The 18137-nt window shown below is 41.8% G+C and overlaps 2 protein-coding genes across 5 annotated transcripts in view; both read left to right on the top strand.

Annotated features, from left to right (window-relative positions):
- Nucleotides 1-1003: 1003 nt before the first annotated feature.
- On the top strand, nt 1004-6007 carry dhh (desert hedgehog signaling molecule). The gene is made up of 4 exons (XM_024293048.2): nt 1004-1606; nt 1713-2303; nt 4125-4386; nt 4463-6007. The coding sequence occupies exons 2-4, from the start codon at nt 1995-1997 to the stop codon at nt 5251-5253; spliced, it is 1362 nt and encodes a 453-aa protein (XP_024148816.1). The 5' UTR covers nt 1004-1606; nt 1713-1994; the 3' UTR covers nt 5254-6007.
- A 2963-nt stretch (nt 6008-8970) lies between these two features.
- Nucleotides 8971-18137, top strand: part of kmt2d (lysine (K)-specific methyltransferase 2D) — a 31417-nt gene continuing 22250 nt past the window's right edge. For 2 of the 4 annotated variants that reach the window (XM_024293257.2, XM_024293255.2), the window contains exons 1-20: nt 8971-9832; nt 12048-12130; nt 12238-12337; nt 12446-12648; nt 12740-12849; nt 12946-13108; nt 13247-13418; nt 13515-13629; nt 13739-13917; nt 13997-14259; nt 14352-14429; nt 14531-15291; nt 15397-15510; nt 15671-15784; nt 16436-16540; nt 16612-16793; nt 17036-17200; nt 17580-17689; nt 17774-17815; nt 17905-18093. In XM_024293257.2, the coding sequence (XP_024149025.1) occupies nt 12082-12130; nt 12238-12337; nt 12446-12648; nt 12740-12849; nt 12946-13108; nt 13247-13418; nt 13515-13629; nt 13739-13917; nt 13997-14259; nt 14352-14429; nt 14531-15291; nt 15397-15510; nt 15671-15784; nt 16436-16540; nt 16612-16793; nt 17036-17200; nt 17580-17689; nt 17774-17815; nt 17905-18093 (3214 nt within the window). In that variant the 5' untranslated portion in view covers nt 8971-9832; nt 12048-12081. Of the gene's footprint in view, nt 9833-10882; nt 11574-12047; nt 12131-12237; nt 12338-12445; nt 12649-12739; nt 12850-12945; nt 13109-13246; nt 13419-13514; nt 13630-13738; nt 13918-13996; nt 14260-14351; nt 14430-14530; nt 15292-15396; nt 15511-15670; nt 15785-16435; nt 16541-16611; nt 16794-17035; nt 17201-17579; nt 17690-17773; nt 17816-17904; nt 18094-18137 lie in introns of those variants that run through there. The other 2 variants (XM_024293256.2, XM_024293260.2) reach the window with 2 other exon arrangements.

The raw sequence follows: 18137 nt of genomic DNA, 5'->3' as shown, positions 1-18137 counted from the left end.
TGTTTTATTGTGCATTCCAAAGAGATTCCTAATGTCACCCTTGACTGCACTCTGAGGAGAACACTGGCTTGCAAGTTATGAGTGAGTTATTAGTGTTTCTGTAAGTCATTAACGACTCTACAAATCAAAGAAAGTGCAATCTGCAGGTTCATCCGGTGTTTGAACATCAGCGCAGGTGAACACGTTCAAAAACCGGCTGGGAGGCGGGGCTAACTCCAGCAGGAAAGGTCTCATTTTCAGTGCTGAGGCATTGCAGGAAACCAAACCATTCACCCAGCCATGTACTCCCATCCTGAAATGGGGGAGTAAAGGGCTGAGAGTCAGGGGGAGGGAGGCGGACAGGGGCACCAAAATAAAAACTAATAATGACTTTATTTCCATCTCAAACCCACAGATGTCCGTTTCCTTCCTTTCCCTTTTATGCCTGATGGAAATCTTTTTGTCCTGAATGCCTTTGAAGAGAAACGTCGGCGTGGGTCATTGTAGATACCAAAGTGTTTGTTGCTTTTTTTGATTGAGTCATTCCCTGCATTTGTTACGAAGGCTGACATCTCTCATCTGCGAGGCTGGAAGGAGATTGAACCCTCCTCCGTGTTTACCGTAAGGACAGGAAGATGCAGCTTTGGGTGCAACCCCTCCTCACAACATCCTGGGATCATCTGGAAAGTTGACTTACCACAAAACTTGTGTGGAGCTCAGTGACCTCCAGTGCATCAATATGTAAAGAGAAATGATCAAAAATGTATATTTTTTTTTAAATTATTAAAAAATCAAGTAACAGATAGCATGGTTGCACTCTGACCTTTAATCAGCCATTAATTTAAGCTTCCTTGCATGATTGCGTCCCACCCTTTACACTCTCCCTTCTGCTAGTATTATCTGACACTCTATGTGTCTCCCAGCTATTGTTTTGAGCTGGATAAAAATAAAAAATGGTGTGCCCTGAGGGGTGTTTCCAGTAAAAAAGGTCTCGGAGGGGTTAGTGGGTATCAAGAGGGGTCCGGGGAGGGTCACGCTTGTTCCCTAAAGACAGGAAAGGCTGCACTGTATAAGTCATGGTCAGAAGTGTCAAGGCTGGACACTTGTGCTCAATCTTACGTCCTTCAACTCTGCCTGATTATAACACAAGAGTGTGACTCAGAGGGGTGGGAGATGTAGACAAAACAAGGATGTGCTACTTCCAAGTACATGAGACACTTAAATGTTTTCTAATAATTGAAATAGATTTTAAAGCCCAAACAGATGAAAGTGTCATCTGGCCCAAAATAGTAGCTGAATAGCTGGAGGTGGTTGGGGTCATTGTGAGAGCATCATATGCTCTTTGTATGGCTGAATTGGAGGCGTGTGCTGTCGCGGTGGGAGCGCGCAGAGGAAGGGAGGGCAATCTTGTCTAATAAGACCCAATGGCCGGTGCAAGGTGGTCAGGAGCGCGGGGACGCGTCAGAAGGCGAAGACAGAGGAGAAAATTAAAGGAGCAGTCGTCGTGAGAGCGGAGCTTTACCTGATGTACCGGGAATCTCAGAGCGCAGCGGCTGCGCCTTTTGGAGTTTGGAGCTATCTGGCTTTCAGTGCGCGCTTGGAGGGAAAGTGCGCGGAGACAGAAGCGGTAAGTGAGCAGAAGCGTCCACCTGTCGCCGTGCAGGGACTTCTAGAGGACACAGGAAGTCCACAGTTTCACTGAAACTAATACTGAGCATGTTTTTTTTCCCCAGCAAGTGATGCCAAACTTCTAAAACAGTTCAGCCAATCAGATCATTTCTTGAAAAGTTTTTGTCTTTTATAATCAACACATGAAATACATTTAAATTCATATAAAATAACAAAATGTGTCAAATTGGTCAGAAACTTCAATCTGTAACTTTTTACCATTAAAAAAAGGAAAAAAAAAATCAGCATCAATAATCAATGAATTGGAATGGACCAAAATTTGACCATCATTCAGTTGCAATCCCAAACCTGGATCCTCTGAGTCCTCAGAGCCCTCATCCTCCTCAATGAAGCAGTTCTGGTGGGCCCGTCGGGTTCAGCCTTGTCTGCTTGCTGTGTGGACCTGTGCATGGCTGGTTCAGGGATGCGGACCGGGCCCTGGCTATGGCATCCGCTCCAGGCCCAGGAAACTCACAGCCATGCACTACAAGCAGTTTTTCCCAAACTTCTCGGAAAACAACCTCGGGGCCAGTGGGAGAGCAGAGGGCAAGATCACACGCGACTCCGAGCGCTTCAATGAACTGGTGTGCAACTACAATCCAGATATTGTCTTCAAAGATGAGGAGAACACCGACGCAGACCGCCTCATGACTAAGGTGAGAACAGGGGATCTTTAATTTCCATTCACTTCTGTGACAACCCAGGTGATGGAGAATCTGCTCAACTAAAAGAAGCTTTCTTCTCCACAAATTCTGTCTTTTATTTTACTTTATTTCATATTATTTCACTATTTCCTTCATTGTTTCTACACTTACCTGCCTTTGCTTGGCTCCTAAATGAAACAAATATTCAACACAGCCTGTGTAAGTTTTAACCAAACTTTGCCTCCCTTTCCAGAGACAAACACCGCCCCTAAAGAACCAGAGTCTCTCAACTAGAACTCTTTTAATCTTTTACTAGAATTAAAGCCATTCACAGGATCGGCTCAGATAGAGCCACATAGGTGTCCTGAACACTCCAAATCTGTCTTTTCCCCAACATCCATCAGCTCAGCAATGATTGTGATTGTTCGGCGCTCAAATCTGTGTTCCTTTCACTCCCAGAGTGATTGTAATTGATGGAAATCTGTAGTTGTACATGTGTGCCCTCATATGTGTGCCTGTTTTTTTGCCCAGATGTGAAAGACGCTCTTTGTGCGTCGTTTGGTGACTCCAAAGGGTCGCCTATACAAAATTCCCGCCTGCTGAAGTAATGGCACCGTTGGAAAGGCAACTATTGTAGTTGTGACAATGAAGCGCCTCTCTTCAATGACACTGCGGGAGAAATGTACCCAGTTTGTTTTCTGTCCTTCACTCTTGCTGTCACATTCCCAAGTCCGTGCCCATACATTCTTCCCCTCTGCCCTGGTCTATCCTTTCAACCCTCTGCGCTGTTCTCCTGCTCACACGTTCTTCTCTCTTTCACTTTCCCCGCCGTCAGGTTGCAAATGTCTGCTGCGCTGCCGGCCGCAAGTGGCAAACGCACACAGGAGAAGACGACTGCATCACCTCAGATTGTTTTCTTCTCCAGCTCGGCGCTTTTGCGACAATGCTGACACAGTTTGTAACATTATGGCCCACGGGGGTGTTAAGAGTCACTGCGCGCATATTTGATCAAATGTCCCTGGGGTGAAAGCAAGTAACTCAAGCCTGGAACAATCTGGAAAGGCAGAGAATGGCCTTGATTATTCTGTCACCCTGTTGAAAAGGCCAAAGAATGCACAAAACTGGCTACAGTAGGCCAGTTCTTGCAGTCTGATTGTTTGAGTAAGGTTGAGGCAGACTTTAACGGAGCGGAGAAGTTGTGTTTGGATGCCAGCAGACAAAAGGTCTTAGGGCGAGAGCCAATGAGGGCGTTGAGGAACGGCGGTCATCTTCTGCTGAGTGTTCCTGACAGCAGTCTGTAAGGTGCACTTTCCTATTAAGATTAGCAGAATCTAGCCGTCACAGGATGGATACCATCTCCTGTGTCCAAAGATGGGAGGATTGGCCTTAAATACATTTTAAAAAGGCTAAAAAAAAACCACAAAAGAAAATCTGACCTTCTAATAAACCCTGTGCTATGAATAGAAACCAGAAACACACCCTTAACTTGTAAAATAGTAGTCAAATAAACTGAATAAAGACATCAAAATCTACACCCAAAAGTCTTTATGAGTCTAAAAAATAATGAATGTTTGTTATTTCAGTTCCTAAAAATCCTTATTTTGTAACCACAAAAACAAACAAAAGCTAAAATTCATGTTTTTTTCTATAATATAAATTCATTTTTTTGAAATCTTAAATGATGTCTTACTAGAATAAACCCTGCAGAATCAATTGGGAGGGTAAAGTACACCTTCCAGAAACCAAATGTGTAAATTTGAGGTGTTTCTGCACTGTTTCGTCTTGTGTTATTATGTGCCAAACTGGAGCCGTCTGCTGCTCTCTCTGTTCCAGCGATGTAAGGACTGCCTGAACCGGCTGGCCATTGCAGTGATGAACCAGTGGCCTGGGGTTCACTTGCGTGTGACAGAGGCCTGGGATGAAGATGGTCACCACCCTCAAGGCTCTCTTCACTATGAAGGCCGGGCTGTGGATATAACCACTGATGACAGGGAAACCGAGAAGTACGGCCTTTTGGCCCAGCTGGCGGTAGAGGCCGGCTTCGACTGGGTCCACTATGAGTCCAAGTACCACATTCATTGTTCAGTAAAGGCTGGTAAGTTTAAGAATAGCACATTCAATAATTCAAGGCAATCTGTTTTAGTGATTTTTTTCTGCTCGTCCTCCTGCAGATCATTCTGTTGCTGTGGAGAGAGGTGGCTGTTTTCCAGGCTGGGCCCGGGTTACTCTTGCTGGTGGGAAGCAGAAGAGTTTGTCCTCACTGGCTCCCGGTGACAGGGTCATGGCCTTGTCTGAAACGGGTCAGGTCGTGTACACCCCAGTCCTTTCCTTTCTGCACCAGGACCAGGAAAGCCTGTCTACGTTTCTGTCCCTGGAGACCAAAGAGGGGTACACGCTGGTCCTCACTCCGCATCATTTAGTCTTTTTAGCCCCCGACTGCGGACACGACATTAGCGAGTACCAGGCTCGTTTTGCTAGCAGGGCCAAAACAGGAGACTGCGTCCTCATCAGTACAGCAGACAGTCAAACGCAGCCGTCCCGGATCGTCTCGGTCTCAGTTGCAGAAAGTGTGGGAGTGTACGCGCCCTTGACAGAAGCTGGAACCTTGTTTGTTGACAGGGTGCTGGTCTCCAGCTATGCACTGGTGGAGGATCACAGACTTGCACACTGGGCGTTTGGACCTCTGAGGCTCTTTTATTCCTTGACGGAGCTACTTTGGGCAGAAGCAGCAGATCAAACCACGACTGGTCCAATAACTCTAACAAACACTAAGTCACATTTTAGCACTTTGAGCATAAAGAAAAGAATTATAAATGAAGGTTTTATACACACACAGAAAAATCTCACTGAAACTTTCAGGGTGGAAATTCAAGCGAAGCGTGAGTCCGAAATTCACTGGTATGCTCGGTTACTGTACAGGTTTGCATGTGTCCTGTTAGACTCCAATTTATTCTACCCTTAACAGCCTGAAACAATAGAACTTTAATCTATTATAGTAAAAAAACCTGCTAACATTATGATGTCAAAACAGTTTGTCAGACAATCACCGTTCACGACACATTTCTTGAAAGTATCTCACTTAAAAAGAGGATTGTTTAAATGGAAAAAGAATGAATTTCTACAGCAACAGAATCTTTATTTTTGTACTTTCTGAATAATATATTCATATATGTTACATTTTTTATATAAATACACTACTTTTACTGTATGCACTGACTTGGTGTTATGTTATAAAACAAATAAAAATATAATTTTATTCAACCAAATAACCACTTTTTCTTCAAGCTGTAAATTCACTTATTTTCCTGAAAAAAATATGATTGAAGCTTCTTTAGGGACAAGGAGTTCTTGTTTGGTGGACAGCTCACGTGTGCATGTAGCAGAGTGCAACTATTTCCCAGTGGCTAATCTAAAAGTTTACAAGTTAATGAAAAGCCCAGACTTACTTAATATTCGCCTCACTTTCGCTCCACTTTGACATTTTCAGACCTTTTCACCTCATTAGCTTGAAGGTTTTTTTTTTAGAAAGTCAGAGGGGGCTGATTGCTTTTTTAAGTATCACACTCATCCTTTGTTACTTTTGTTCTATGTCTCACACACACTCCAAATTTCATTTACATTTAAAGCAAAACAACAACCTTTTAATATATGTTTAAAGTTCTAAAGTCTTAAAAGTTTGACTGAGAAGTATAAACTCCTGCGCCCTCTAGCGGAGGATCTGAAAATGCAACACTCCCAAAATTGTAATTGTAAACCAATGAAATTCATGAAATGTGAGGGATAAATACTCATTTAATGTATGATACCAACAATTAAACATTAAATATATGTAGTTTTCTTGGTTATATTTAAGAATAGTGTGGCAGTATTTTATTTATAATTAAAGATTGCCTCCAAAAACACAGAAAACAAACAAATATTTACTAAAATTATTTCAAAGCTGTGTCAAAAATCAATAAACTGAATGAAAAACGCTATAATATTAAGATAATCGATTACCAATCGATTGACTAAGTTATTATTTTATTTTATTTATGCTCTTGAGGTTTTATTACAAATCTATAACAAATATAAAAACAATGTGTGTTCTCCTTTGGTTTGTGCAACATCTGTGAAGGTATTCTAGAGGATTATCTTAATAAAACACAGGAGCCAGATGGGAAAGCACTGGCTTCAGTGGTTGACCAATAGGAGCAGCCTGGTCTCATAAAACCAGCCTCTATTTACATCCACTGGCCAATCAACAGCTGCTTTCTAAACTGGTCTCAGCCCCCCAAAATCTAATCCAATTTTCCTAAAGCTGAATGGAGAGTTAAGTAATCCTGCCGGTTGGAGCAGTAATAACCTGTTTTCAAAATTAAAACACGCTCACCCCACACTCAGGTAAAGCCAGTCTCTGACACTGCGGTCAAATAAAACAAAGCATAATCATATTTCATGAAATCAAAGGGCCTGACTTCCTGAAGGGGGAAGGTAGATCCTCACTTCCTCTACACACAGATGCAGTTAAGTGTTTTTATCTGATAAAAACCTCCACAGATGACAGAAATGAAGCTATTTTTTGTCTTTCTGTTCTCTGTCAGTTTGAAAGATTAGTCATATGCACGTTTGAATGAATATTTCTGGAGGAAACGTATGAAAACAGCTCTAAAAACAGAACTGGTTACTGTATAAAAATCATGTAGTTTCTTTATTATTAGTTACAAATGTTTACAAAAAATAATAAAAGTAGATGTTTTGTACCAACTAGATGTTCTTGTGCAAGTATGAACCTCATGTGACATTTCTTTAACGCTCCTCTACGTATAACAGCAAGACGTGGAAGATTTCAACGTGTTATCGCCTAAATTCTCTCCATATTTGAGGTATTTAGTAGAAGCTCTTCTCTTTCAACACTTACATCCAAGTACAGATAAGTGCTCTTTTCTGAGGTATGTCAAGACCTGATATGGATTCATTCTATGACCTTCTTGCAATGGTTACCCAACCTAATTTTCGGTAAGTTCATAGGATCACTCCAATGACATTAAAGCTGCTGTAGAGGCTGTACCGCCCCAGGCCTTTGGATATTTATTTATTTATTTATTACTGTGGATTTAGTAAAAGACAACAGGAGGAGGTTGTTGCTTTGGTCACTATAGATTTTGACACTGTAGAAATAAAACTGTGAAATTAATTTGTGTCAAATGCCTAAAAGTAGAAAAATGATAGCAAGTCTGTGCTGATATTTTTAGGATGAATTCCTAAAATATTGTTTTTGTTTTTGTTTTTTTTTATAGACTCACTTCGATCACCTTTTAAAAGTGTTTATCCAAAATTAAAAAAAATATTGATTTCCAGGACATGATTTCTCCAGAGGGGCAGGAGTTTGTTAGAAATTCACCTCTTGAATTTTGGATGGGAATGTTGGTGCGGACTGTATATAGAAAACTGGACAGTGACCCCCCTCCCCACACCCCCCTAACAGGAAGTATCTGTTGGCTCCAAGAAGCTGAAATCTCATAGACTCTGTCATATATTTGTCAGAATAACCATTTTTTCTGATACCTTTTTTAAGCTTCTTGATAATCCTTTTTTTTCTTTATTGAAAGTAATTCAAGTTATAAACTGACCAATCAGATACCACAGTAAAAGTATGTGATGTTCGTGTCCCCCACCTTTAAGGTTTAATTGAGAGATTCTCCTGAACCCACTTTCAGTGGAAGGGGACTGAAGGTTACTCATGATTGGCGACACTAGTTGCCATAGAAACATTGACTCAGTCTGACCTGGACCAATCACTGTCGTCTGGCTCCAACATGGTGACGTCCGTATTCTGAAAAAAAAAAACCCCTTCATTTTGCTGAAGCTGGAGGTAAAATATTTTTCTATGGGTGATGTCACTCCGCCTCGGTCCAGTTCAATATAAACAGTCAATGGCGTGGAGCAACCCCGCCCTCACCGGTTCTCCCACTAGCTTACAGCCCTTTACAACCCCAACCTAACATTAACAGCGCAACAAAAATGGTGAGCAATATTGGTGAGCAATCCAGCTGTATGGTTTTGAGCCAGATGCCAGTTCAGATGAGGAAAGCAAAGACGTTCATGGATCTATTTGTCTGCAAGTGGATGCATCCTAATGGAGCGGACCAGAGAGCATATTTTCTACATCGCAAAAACAATATTTTTCAAACTGCAATTTTCAAATAAAGAAATACTCAGAAATGCAATTTAAGATATATACATATATATATTCCCCTATCAGAAAAATGCACATGTTAAAACACCAGAAAACACTTTTCATTGGAGTGGTTCCTTCCTGAGAGGTTTTTGACAGTTTTGCCCTAAAAAGCAAACTAACTATGGAGGAATTCAAAATCAAATCTTGTTCTTTCAATTAAAATGTGAGAATATGGAATTTCTTGAATGCAGTAATGGAACCTAAATGACTTAAATAAAAAGTAAAATCTCAAAACTCACAGGAAAATAGATTAAATGTTGGATTTTTGCAAGATTGCGACCATTAAATGTGCACGCAGCAGATTATTACGCGGTTGCTATCGGAGAATAGTTAAAGAAGTACAAATGTATTAATGAAAATAAAGCAAAAAACGTCGAAATTCAAACGCAGCTGAGCAGTCGAAGCGCTCCCTGACAGCCTTCCAATAATAACAATCTAATAAAAATGGCTTCCGTTGATCCGAAAATCTAATGACCTAATATTTAGCATCCACCATCATTTACTGCTCGCATTCGCCAGATTGAAACGCTTTAATGTACACTGTGTAATTATCACAGAGGAGTTTAGAGATTAGCCGAAAATGAACGGCGTTTTCACGTTTGGGTTTGAAAAAAGAACACACACAGTTTGCCTTTGTTCATTTTACACGACTTGTGTTTTATTTTGACGTAGTTGTTTATTGCCTAACACGGCTAGCACTGGCTAGCAACTTAGCGGAACAACCGAGCGGGGACGCAGCGCAGTTTAACCAAGTGAAGAAGAGATGCTAGTGACCCATACAAGGGTACCCATGCAAACTTTAGCTGCAAATGTTTGTCGATGAAAAGTATGCTGCCGGTCACAACTCAAAGAAACGTGTGTTTTCTCCGCTTGCCTACAAAGTCTAGGATTGTGATTTACCCAATTGAGTGCAAACTTGCTTCTACGACCTCGCCAGTGAGATTCCAGAACAGCACCAAAGCTAACTGATGTTAGCATTCAAGCTACATTCACTACCACGGAGCCATTGCATGAAGCCGGGAAACGATTTTTGGGGACTGGCTTTTCGACATGTGTTTGTGCTTAACATCTTCCCGACGCCGTATAACCACTTGATACTGAGCGCCGGTCGTCGGTTCGGTTGGTGACTGACTGTCCATCTGGTTGAAGAGCTAGCACAGCCTTTGCCTTCCGCCACCGTGCACTTCCCCCACTCCCACGGCAACCGGCTAACCGAAGCGTTAGTCCGGTACTTAAAATGAAGCGACCATCCGCAATTCTGGACTTTGTGGGGCTCTTTGGATTTTGCTGATGCACGAGGAGACGATACCGTTTTTGTGAGGTGAGCGGCCACATTTACGACATTTCTGAACTTTTCTTTGCATCGTACATGCCTTAAGACATCAGGACTGACCTTAGACCGGCTGTTAGCTCTGCCATTGGTAGCATTTAACTACTCGTCTGGACCAAATGAGGGGGGTATCTAGTTGCTGGAGCGCTAGCTAAATTACTTCTGCGTTTACTTGTAGTTGTTTCGCGTTAACTCTATCGACGTTTTGGTCCACCGTTTGACCATCTGACACTTTTGAAAAGAACGCGTTCCCGTGTGAATTATTACATGCAGTCTTATCTCTTCGTTGTACTTTGATGCTACGTCACTGTATGTAGTTGTTAGCATTTCAATACCAGCTTGTCGCCAGTAACATGGACATGTCTATTTGCTGGTTTGAATAACCCCCTTGAAGTTGATGTTTACATTAAGAAACATTGCTTAGCGCGGACTTTATTTGGATGTAAAATCCTCAAATTTAACATTGGCACTTAAACGCATCACGACGAGTGTTGGTACAAAACAAAAACAAGCAAAGAGGATTTTAACATTGAAGTCTTAACTCTCATAAATACTGTGTAAGGTTGCAACACTAACTACTAGGATGTAGCGTGCTAATAGCGTCAATTTTGGGGGGCTAAAAATATTTTCAGGACATGTTTACATTTAATGTATGTAAATAAGATAGATGAGCTTGAGGACACAAACGCATAATGTTAGAACAATCATATTAAATAAGCCGTCACCCAAACATTTGATCATTGTAAAAAATATATTTAAAACATTCCTAATGTATGTTGCGCCATTTTGGTTTCATTTTCAACACATTTAATATATTGTATTCGTGCTTTTGTGCACAGTATTACCGTGGCAATTTACAGTATGAACGAAGACAGCAAATGAATACTTTATGTGCTCTATAGAATATTAAATTTTCTACTCTAGATCTAATTTCTGCATATTTTAATAATTTGATGCCAATGGTCTACTTACTCCAGTGCAGTTTCTAACTAGCTCATTTTGTAAGGCTTAAATATTTTATGTTTTTTCACCAAATCATGCTTCAAATCTGATTCAACTTACTTTCCATTCACATATATCATGCTATGCTTAAATACTCATACTCTTGCCAATGATCAAAACATATGGACTAAATCTTATGCTTCAACTTTGCTTTGTTTGGTTAAAAATCTATGTTAATGTCCTCATTTTTGTCCTTTGTTTCTAATAATTGACAAATATGCATGTTTTTATTTTTAAAGAGAAGCCACAATGTAATCTCTAAAATGTGTTCAAAGGAAGGTAGCTTGTTTTCTTTCTCTTTTTTTCACTTTCGGGATTACATACGGGATTTACAACCATGTAAACAAATACTGGCGAGGCTGTAAGTGCACCACGGAGAGTACCCGCGAATCCACTCATATGGTGGCTGTTATGAGGCCTTAAATGAATGATAAAAAAAGAAAAAAAAAATGATATGTGTTGATAAAAACCAGTCTCGTGTTCACACATACAGTTGTTATTTATCCATATTTGGTCGCTCGCACAAATCTTGTAGCGGAACTGTGTTGCCTTCGACGAGGTTCTGCCCGAAGGGAGCCCTGCTGCAACAGGAAGCTGTACATACGGAAGTTGAATTTCCTTTGTGTATCCCGATTTGTGGTTGTTTTATTTAGAAAAATATCATGATAGTTGTATAGTTCACCGGTTTTTGACCCCAACGACCTCAACTATTTGGATTATGCATTGCTTGGTAAATGGTTTGAATATTTAAAGCGATTTCCGAGCGGTCGGTCGCACGTAACCTTCGCGCTTACTTATTGAGTTTGCGTTAAAGCTCGATTTCATTTCCACTATCATCGTCCGAACATAGGATTTAATCTAAAGTAAATATGTAGAGCTGCCATTTTATTTGACGCGTTATTGGGTTCGATTTTAAAGAGTTTAGCATTATTCCCAGATTGCTTTGGAAGTTTGTGTTTGGTTTGTCCCTCCTTAAGGTTATTTAATAAAAAAAGAGTTGTTCACATGTTCAACTATGAACAGAATACTGCAAAAGGACAAAATATTTCCTTAAAAAAGTACAAATGGCAACATTTTTTAAACTATATATATTTTAATCATAACATAAACAAACGACTGTCTTATTCAATAAGAAAATGTTTTCCTTAAGAATGGAGTTCACAGATTGATCTGATGTGTTTATTCTTTTTCCATTTTATTTCAGATCTCTGTCACAGAGATCAAAGCGAGCGCAGGGAATGGATGAGCAGAAATCAAACTGCGAAGAAAATGACTCTGAACCAGCAGGTAAATGCATTTAATTAACTTGTAATAGTGCTTGCTAGACGGGTTAAACAAAGAAACTAAACAGCTACAAAAGGTAATTTTTCTTTTTTTTCTTTCCAAATTTCTAGCTGATGATAGTGCTTCTGCAAAGCAGCCTGTCTTACCTGAGGAGTTGTCCAAAGGCTCTGCAGCTCATGATGAGTCTGACGTCTCTTCTGCCTCATCTTTGTGAGTTTGTCCTTTACATTCGAATTTCTAAGGTGGTCTTTGCATTATCTAATTGACCAACTTCTCCTATTGAACGATTCATTTCAACTCATTTGTGTACTCATACAGGGAGAGTATCCGTGTCTGTGCGCTTTGTAACTGTTTGGAGCGCAGCTTACATGGACAGCGGGAACTGAGATATTTTGAGCTGCCGTTTGAGCGGCCAGCCCACAAGAGATCAGCTTCCCAGCTGCCAAAGCCCGGAAATGATGACCTGTCTTCCATTGGATTTTCTGACTCTCCTTGTCTGAGAGCGCTCCTTGATGACTCAGGTTAAACTGAAGACATGTTTTTTTTTTTTCAGACCCATTTGCCTCATTTTTTTTTAAATGAAACACTGATGTTTTGTTTTATCTTCAACAGGGGGTTGTTGGGTTCATCATTGGTGTGCAGCGTGGTCAGAGGGGGTAAACCTGACGGAGAATGAGGAACTGGAGAATGTGGATAAGGCTATTATCTCAGGGACTCAACAAGTAAGATTATTACTGTGTGACTTGGAATAAAAGATAAAACTAGTGATTCCAAAACTTGCTCTTTTATAATATTCCTCTGCTTGCTTATTGTTTCAGATTTGTGAATATTGCAAAAGGTTTGGTGCAACTATACGATGCCACATAGAGGGCTGCACTCGATTCTACCACTTCCCGTGTTCTGCAGCCAGCGGATCCTTTCAGTCTATGAAAGAGTTACTCCTTCTCTGCCCGGAGCACATCAATAAGGCAGAGGAGTTAGGTCAGAAGATCCCACACAATAAATACCTGTTTTTTTTGTCCCTTTGACTTGTGAAAATTTTGTGCTTTGAACAAAAACGTGCAAAAAGTTCCTTTTAATATTGACGTTCCGCTTTGTGAAACCTATTTGTGTTTGCAGCTGGGGAGGATTCTTGGTGTGCAGTGTGTGACTCTGCAGGCGATCTGACCGACTTGCTTTTCTGCACGGGTTGTGGCTTACATTATCATGCAACCTGCTTGGACACTGGTGCCACGCCAATTCTGCGAGCGGGATGGCAGTGTCCAGAGTGTAAAGTGTGTCAGACTTGCAGGTTTGTTCTGTCTGTGAATTCTAAGTACTTCTAAATTCTAAAAACTCTCAATGCTTTGCACAGTGTTTTTAGTAATTGCTTGCATTCCTGATATAGGCAACCAGGAGAAGACTCCAAAATGTTGGTGTGTGATTCTTGTGAGAAAGGGTGCCACACCTTCTGTCTTCAGCCAGCCATGGATTCTGTTCCAACTGACCGCTGGAAATGCAGAGTAAGCCGCTTTTGTTTTCTTGATTTTACAAGAAGAGATACTTTTTAACTGCTTATATAAATGTGTTGGTAGAAAACATTTAGTTCATTTAAAATCTGTGTTTTGACAGAGTTGCCGTGTGTGTATGGAGTGTGGTGTTCGTGGGCTGGTGCTGCCCGGGACGACCCAGTGGTTTGAGAACTACACCTTGTGCGAGGGCTGCCAGCATCACCGCAGCTCAGTTTGTTGTGTTTGCAGCAAATCTGACAACCCGCCTGTCAGCCTCCAGTGCTGCAGCCTCTGTCACAGGTTAGCTTTTTTGCATCTTCATTCATTTTACCTAAAGTTCAGGTATATGTGTTGACCCTTTGAAAATTATAATTCTTAGATGGATGCACAGCGAATGTTCTTCTCTCACGGAGAGTTCCGACGCCAAGGCTGTTTGCCTGCTTTGCAAAGAGGATCAGCAGCCTGTTGCTAAACCCTGCTTGATGGAGGTGCAGACCAGCGAGGAGACGACAATCCAAACAGGTGCTGACACTGTCACTGAAGACGAGGAGGATTTAGTCAAAGAGAAGCCAGAACAGAAAAGAACCTTGGAAACGGATCAGTCAGGAGATGAGCCTGAAAAAGAGACACCTATGGATTTGGGTAAGTTTGAATTTTCACTTTTAGTCTTACAAGAAAGTCATGTAAAGTGTGTAGTTTAAGAAGAACACTTAGTAAGTTTGACATCTTTTAAGGGGTGGATTCTTCAGCTATTAAAGAACCACATGTTGAGGACAGAACAGTGGAGAGGAAGCCACGCGTGACAACGGAAGGTGAGGAAAATTACATTTAATAACCACATTTTATCATGCTATGATTTATGTTCTGCTGGAGATGTAACATTATTGTCGCATGTATTTAATCCCAAACTTAGGGAGTGCAACAACGGAGCCGTGTCTTCCTGCCGCTGAAGATAAACCAGGAGAGCTTCTTAGCCACACCAATCCAGCCACTGCTCCTACCAGCCTCAAAGTGGAGTCGAATGAGGGCCTCAAACCAACACCAGCATTAAATCCAGATCCTGGAGAAGATGAGATGGAGACAGAGGAGGAAAACCCAGAGACTATTCCAATGGTTAAGCAGGAAACGTCACATGAGCTGCTAAATAGTGAATCTGGGGACACGACTGAAGTGCAACCATCTAGAAAAGGTTCTTTCAAGTCACCAACTTCATCAACGGACAAACCGGAACTTTTGTCCATGAATTACACACAGGAGAGAAGTCTATACCAAGGCTCCCAGTCTCCTAATCTAGTAGACTCCCAGGAAGCAGTCTCTGCTGTGGACATGGAAGGAAGTTTACCCCCTCAATCTGAGGAAGAGGAGGATGAAGAGGACGACGAGTCAATTAAAAGACACGGTGTGGATTTAAAGCTTCATGAGGTTAAATCCGAGCTGTTACTGGATGAAATGTCCAGCATTAGCCACGGAGACGAGAGCAGCAGCGGCTTCCTGGGCTCTCCAGGAGAACCCGATCTTCAGCTTTCCATGGAGCCCGGCCTCGTTCCTGGTAGCCGCTCTCATGGGGATAACTTGCTCACCGAGACCGACGACTCGCTTCCGTTTGAACCGCTCAGAAGTGACCGAGAGAAGGCGAGGCGTAGAGGATCTCCAGGTCGCTCCAGGGTCAAACAGGTGAAACTCAGTAGGCTTTAAAGGCTTACATTATTTAATGTCCTGGTTTGCCTTTTAAAATAACACAACTTTACATTGATTTAATATGAATTTTATGACTTATAGGGTCGAAGCAGTAGTTTCCCTGGAAAGCGCCGACCTCGCGGTGGTGGTGCAGGCAGAGGGCGTGGTGGGAGGTCCCGTCTCAAAGCTATGGCTTCCTGCATTGATGCCTTCTTGGTAAGATTAACTTACCATTTAGATCCATTTCAGATCCTTGTAAAGCACTCAGCAGAACATTAAGAACAATTCTGTTTAATTAACTGCCATATATATTCTTATTTTTCTGTAATTCCACCTTACTAAAAAGCATAACTCTTTTTTTTTCTCTGTTTTACAGCTAAGCATGACCTCAGACACTGGAATAAGTAAGGAGGAAGATGATGAAGAAGATGACACCATGCAGAACACCGTAGTTCTTTTCTCAAACACGGATAAATTTGTCCTGCTGCAGGTACAGCCTTTGTTTTGACATCTTTCCCGTTGAACATCAGAACTAAGCTGACCAACTGGATTTATAAAACTCTACATACAAGCATTTGGCAATCCATTCACATATTTATTTATTTTTTGCCTCTAAAAATAATGTAATCTCCTGATGCAGAAGTACATGTCGTACTTTGTTTAAGCGCCATCACTGTTTGCTCCTCTCCCTTTTATAATGCATACTACTCTATTTTTCTAAGGCATAATCAATACAATATCGCAGTGGAATAACCATTATTTTTAAAGCATTTTAGCCTGTAATTACGTTAAGTGCAAACACAGAGAGCAACAGACAGACCAAACGTTAGTGCAAAACTGTCAAGACCAAAGCAATGTGGCGACGGCAAATCCGGGCACATTCTGTTCGGGATAACAACAGCTTACAAACATGTAAATTTAGGCAAAAGAGTGAAATAAAAACATTTGGCGTCGGGCGGTGTGTTCAGGCCTAGGCGACAGGAAACACTGCCATCAGTTGCTTCCATACCTGGGCTGCCAACAGAACAATATTTATGTGGGAAACTCTTCTGCATCCATTCGCTGTGCAAGTGACTGCATTGCTACTTTATGCAATGCAAATGAAGCGTTTGTTTGACTCGGGCTCTCTCCTCTGTTTCAGGACATGTGCGTCGTGTGCGGCAGCTTCGGAAAGGGCGCGGAGGGGCAGCTGCTAGCTTGTGCTCAGTGTGCTCAGTGTTACCACCCTTACTGTGTGAACAGCAAAGTAAGATCCCCTTCAGTTGAGTCTGCAGGACTGTGTTTTTCTTCAGTGGTTGACGGAAGTCTCTTGTGCAGATCACCAAGACGATGCTGCGTAAGGGCTGGCGCTGTCTGGAATGTATTGTTTGTGAGGTGTGCGGGGAGGCCTCCGACCCTTCTCGTCTGCTGCTGTGTGACGACTGCGATGTCAGCTATCATACTTACTGCTTGGATCCACCCCTGCACACTGTACCAAAGGGGGGTTGGAAGTGCAAATGGTAACCTCCCCTCCCCTCCGTAATGTAATAAATGCAGCCTTGTAGCTTTGAATTGGGTCAAATGAAAATGAACACATGCAAATTTGCACATTATGTAAAATACTGGGATGCTTGTGCTTCGACTTTACATGAGCAATTCAGAAGCTTGTGTGTTTTATTTTTTATTTCATGTCGGATTTTAGAACTGCCCTTTTTGCATTTTGGCTGCATGTTTTTGTTGAACGGTTTCGCCTTCCTTCTAGGTGCGTGTGCTGTGTCCAGTGTGGTTCCAACTCACCAGGTTTCCACTGTGAGTGGCAGAACAATTACACTCACTGTGGTCCGTGTGCCAGCCTGGTTACTTGTCCAGTTTGCAGAGAAAACTTCATGGAGGAAGAGCTGCTGCTGCAGTGTCAGTACTGTGATCGGTGGGTGTCAAGCTTTCAGAATCACAACTGCACAGACAAAATGTAAAGTAAACTGTTTATTTGGGTTCAGCTTTGTAGGCTAATATTAGGATGTATTCTGGCTGGACATATTTGGTTCTCTTAAAGTTCACTCTTGTAACTGTAGGTGCCAAATATACACTAGTAAACAGTAGAAAAATAAAAGGAAGAAGTCCCTCCCTTATTCTCCAGTGTGATTAAAATGAGCTACATGTGTGTCACACGCTCGATGTGTACGTAGCTTTACAGTACATGAATTATCGATGTATGGGCATTCAGCAGGGAAAATATCTCTTTTATACGTTTTTTTCCTTTTTTTCTTTGAGGGTTTACTTATAGCTGTGAATTTGCTTCCTTCCAGATGGGTCCATGCTGTTTGTGAGAGCTTATATACAGAGGATGAGGTGGAACAAGCGTCTGATGAGGGCTTTGCGTGCACGTCCTGCACTCCTTATGCTCCAAAACCAGCTGGTGAGCCCCAGATTTATTTTAATGCTTAGGGGCTATAATTATCATATACATTCCTTCTATAACGTTTACCTTTGTTCACAACAGTGGAGTCGGCCATTATGGCTTCAATAAAGATTAAGGAGCCGGGTAAGTGAATTATGTTTATCTATAATCTGGTGTCACTCTCATTCTGTTTTGCTAAAAATGCCTTTTTTTTCTGTGATGTCACGTTCCAGAACCCCAGTTCTATCGGTTAGAGGGCGTGTGGCTGACCGAGTCGGGCATGTCCCTGCTCCGCAGCATCTCCATGTCCCCTCTGCATAAGCGCCGTCAGCGCCGCTCCCGTCTCGGCACTTTGTGTTGTGAAGGAGGTTCTGACGGAATGGATCTAAGGGAAGTTGAAGGAGATGGAGAGGAGGGAAAAGGTTGGAACTTTTTCTGTGCTTTGATTGGATACCGACCAAGTTTC

This window comes from Oryzias melastigma, linkage group LG7, assembly GCF_002922805.2.
Source record: "Oryzias melastigma strain HK-1 linkage group LG7, ASM292280v2, whole genome shotgun sequence".
NCBI classification, from domain to species: domain Eukaryota; kingdom Metazoa; phylum Chordata; class Actinopteri; order Beloniformes; family Adrianichthyidae; genus Oryzias; species Oryzias melastigma.
This window is presented reverse-complemented; position numbering and strand designations above follow the sequence as displayed.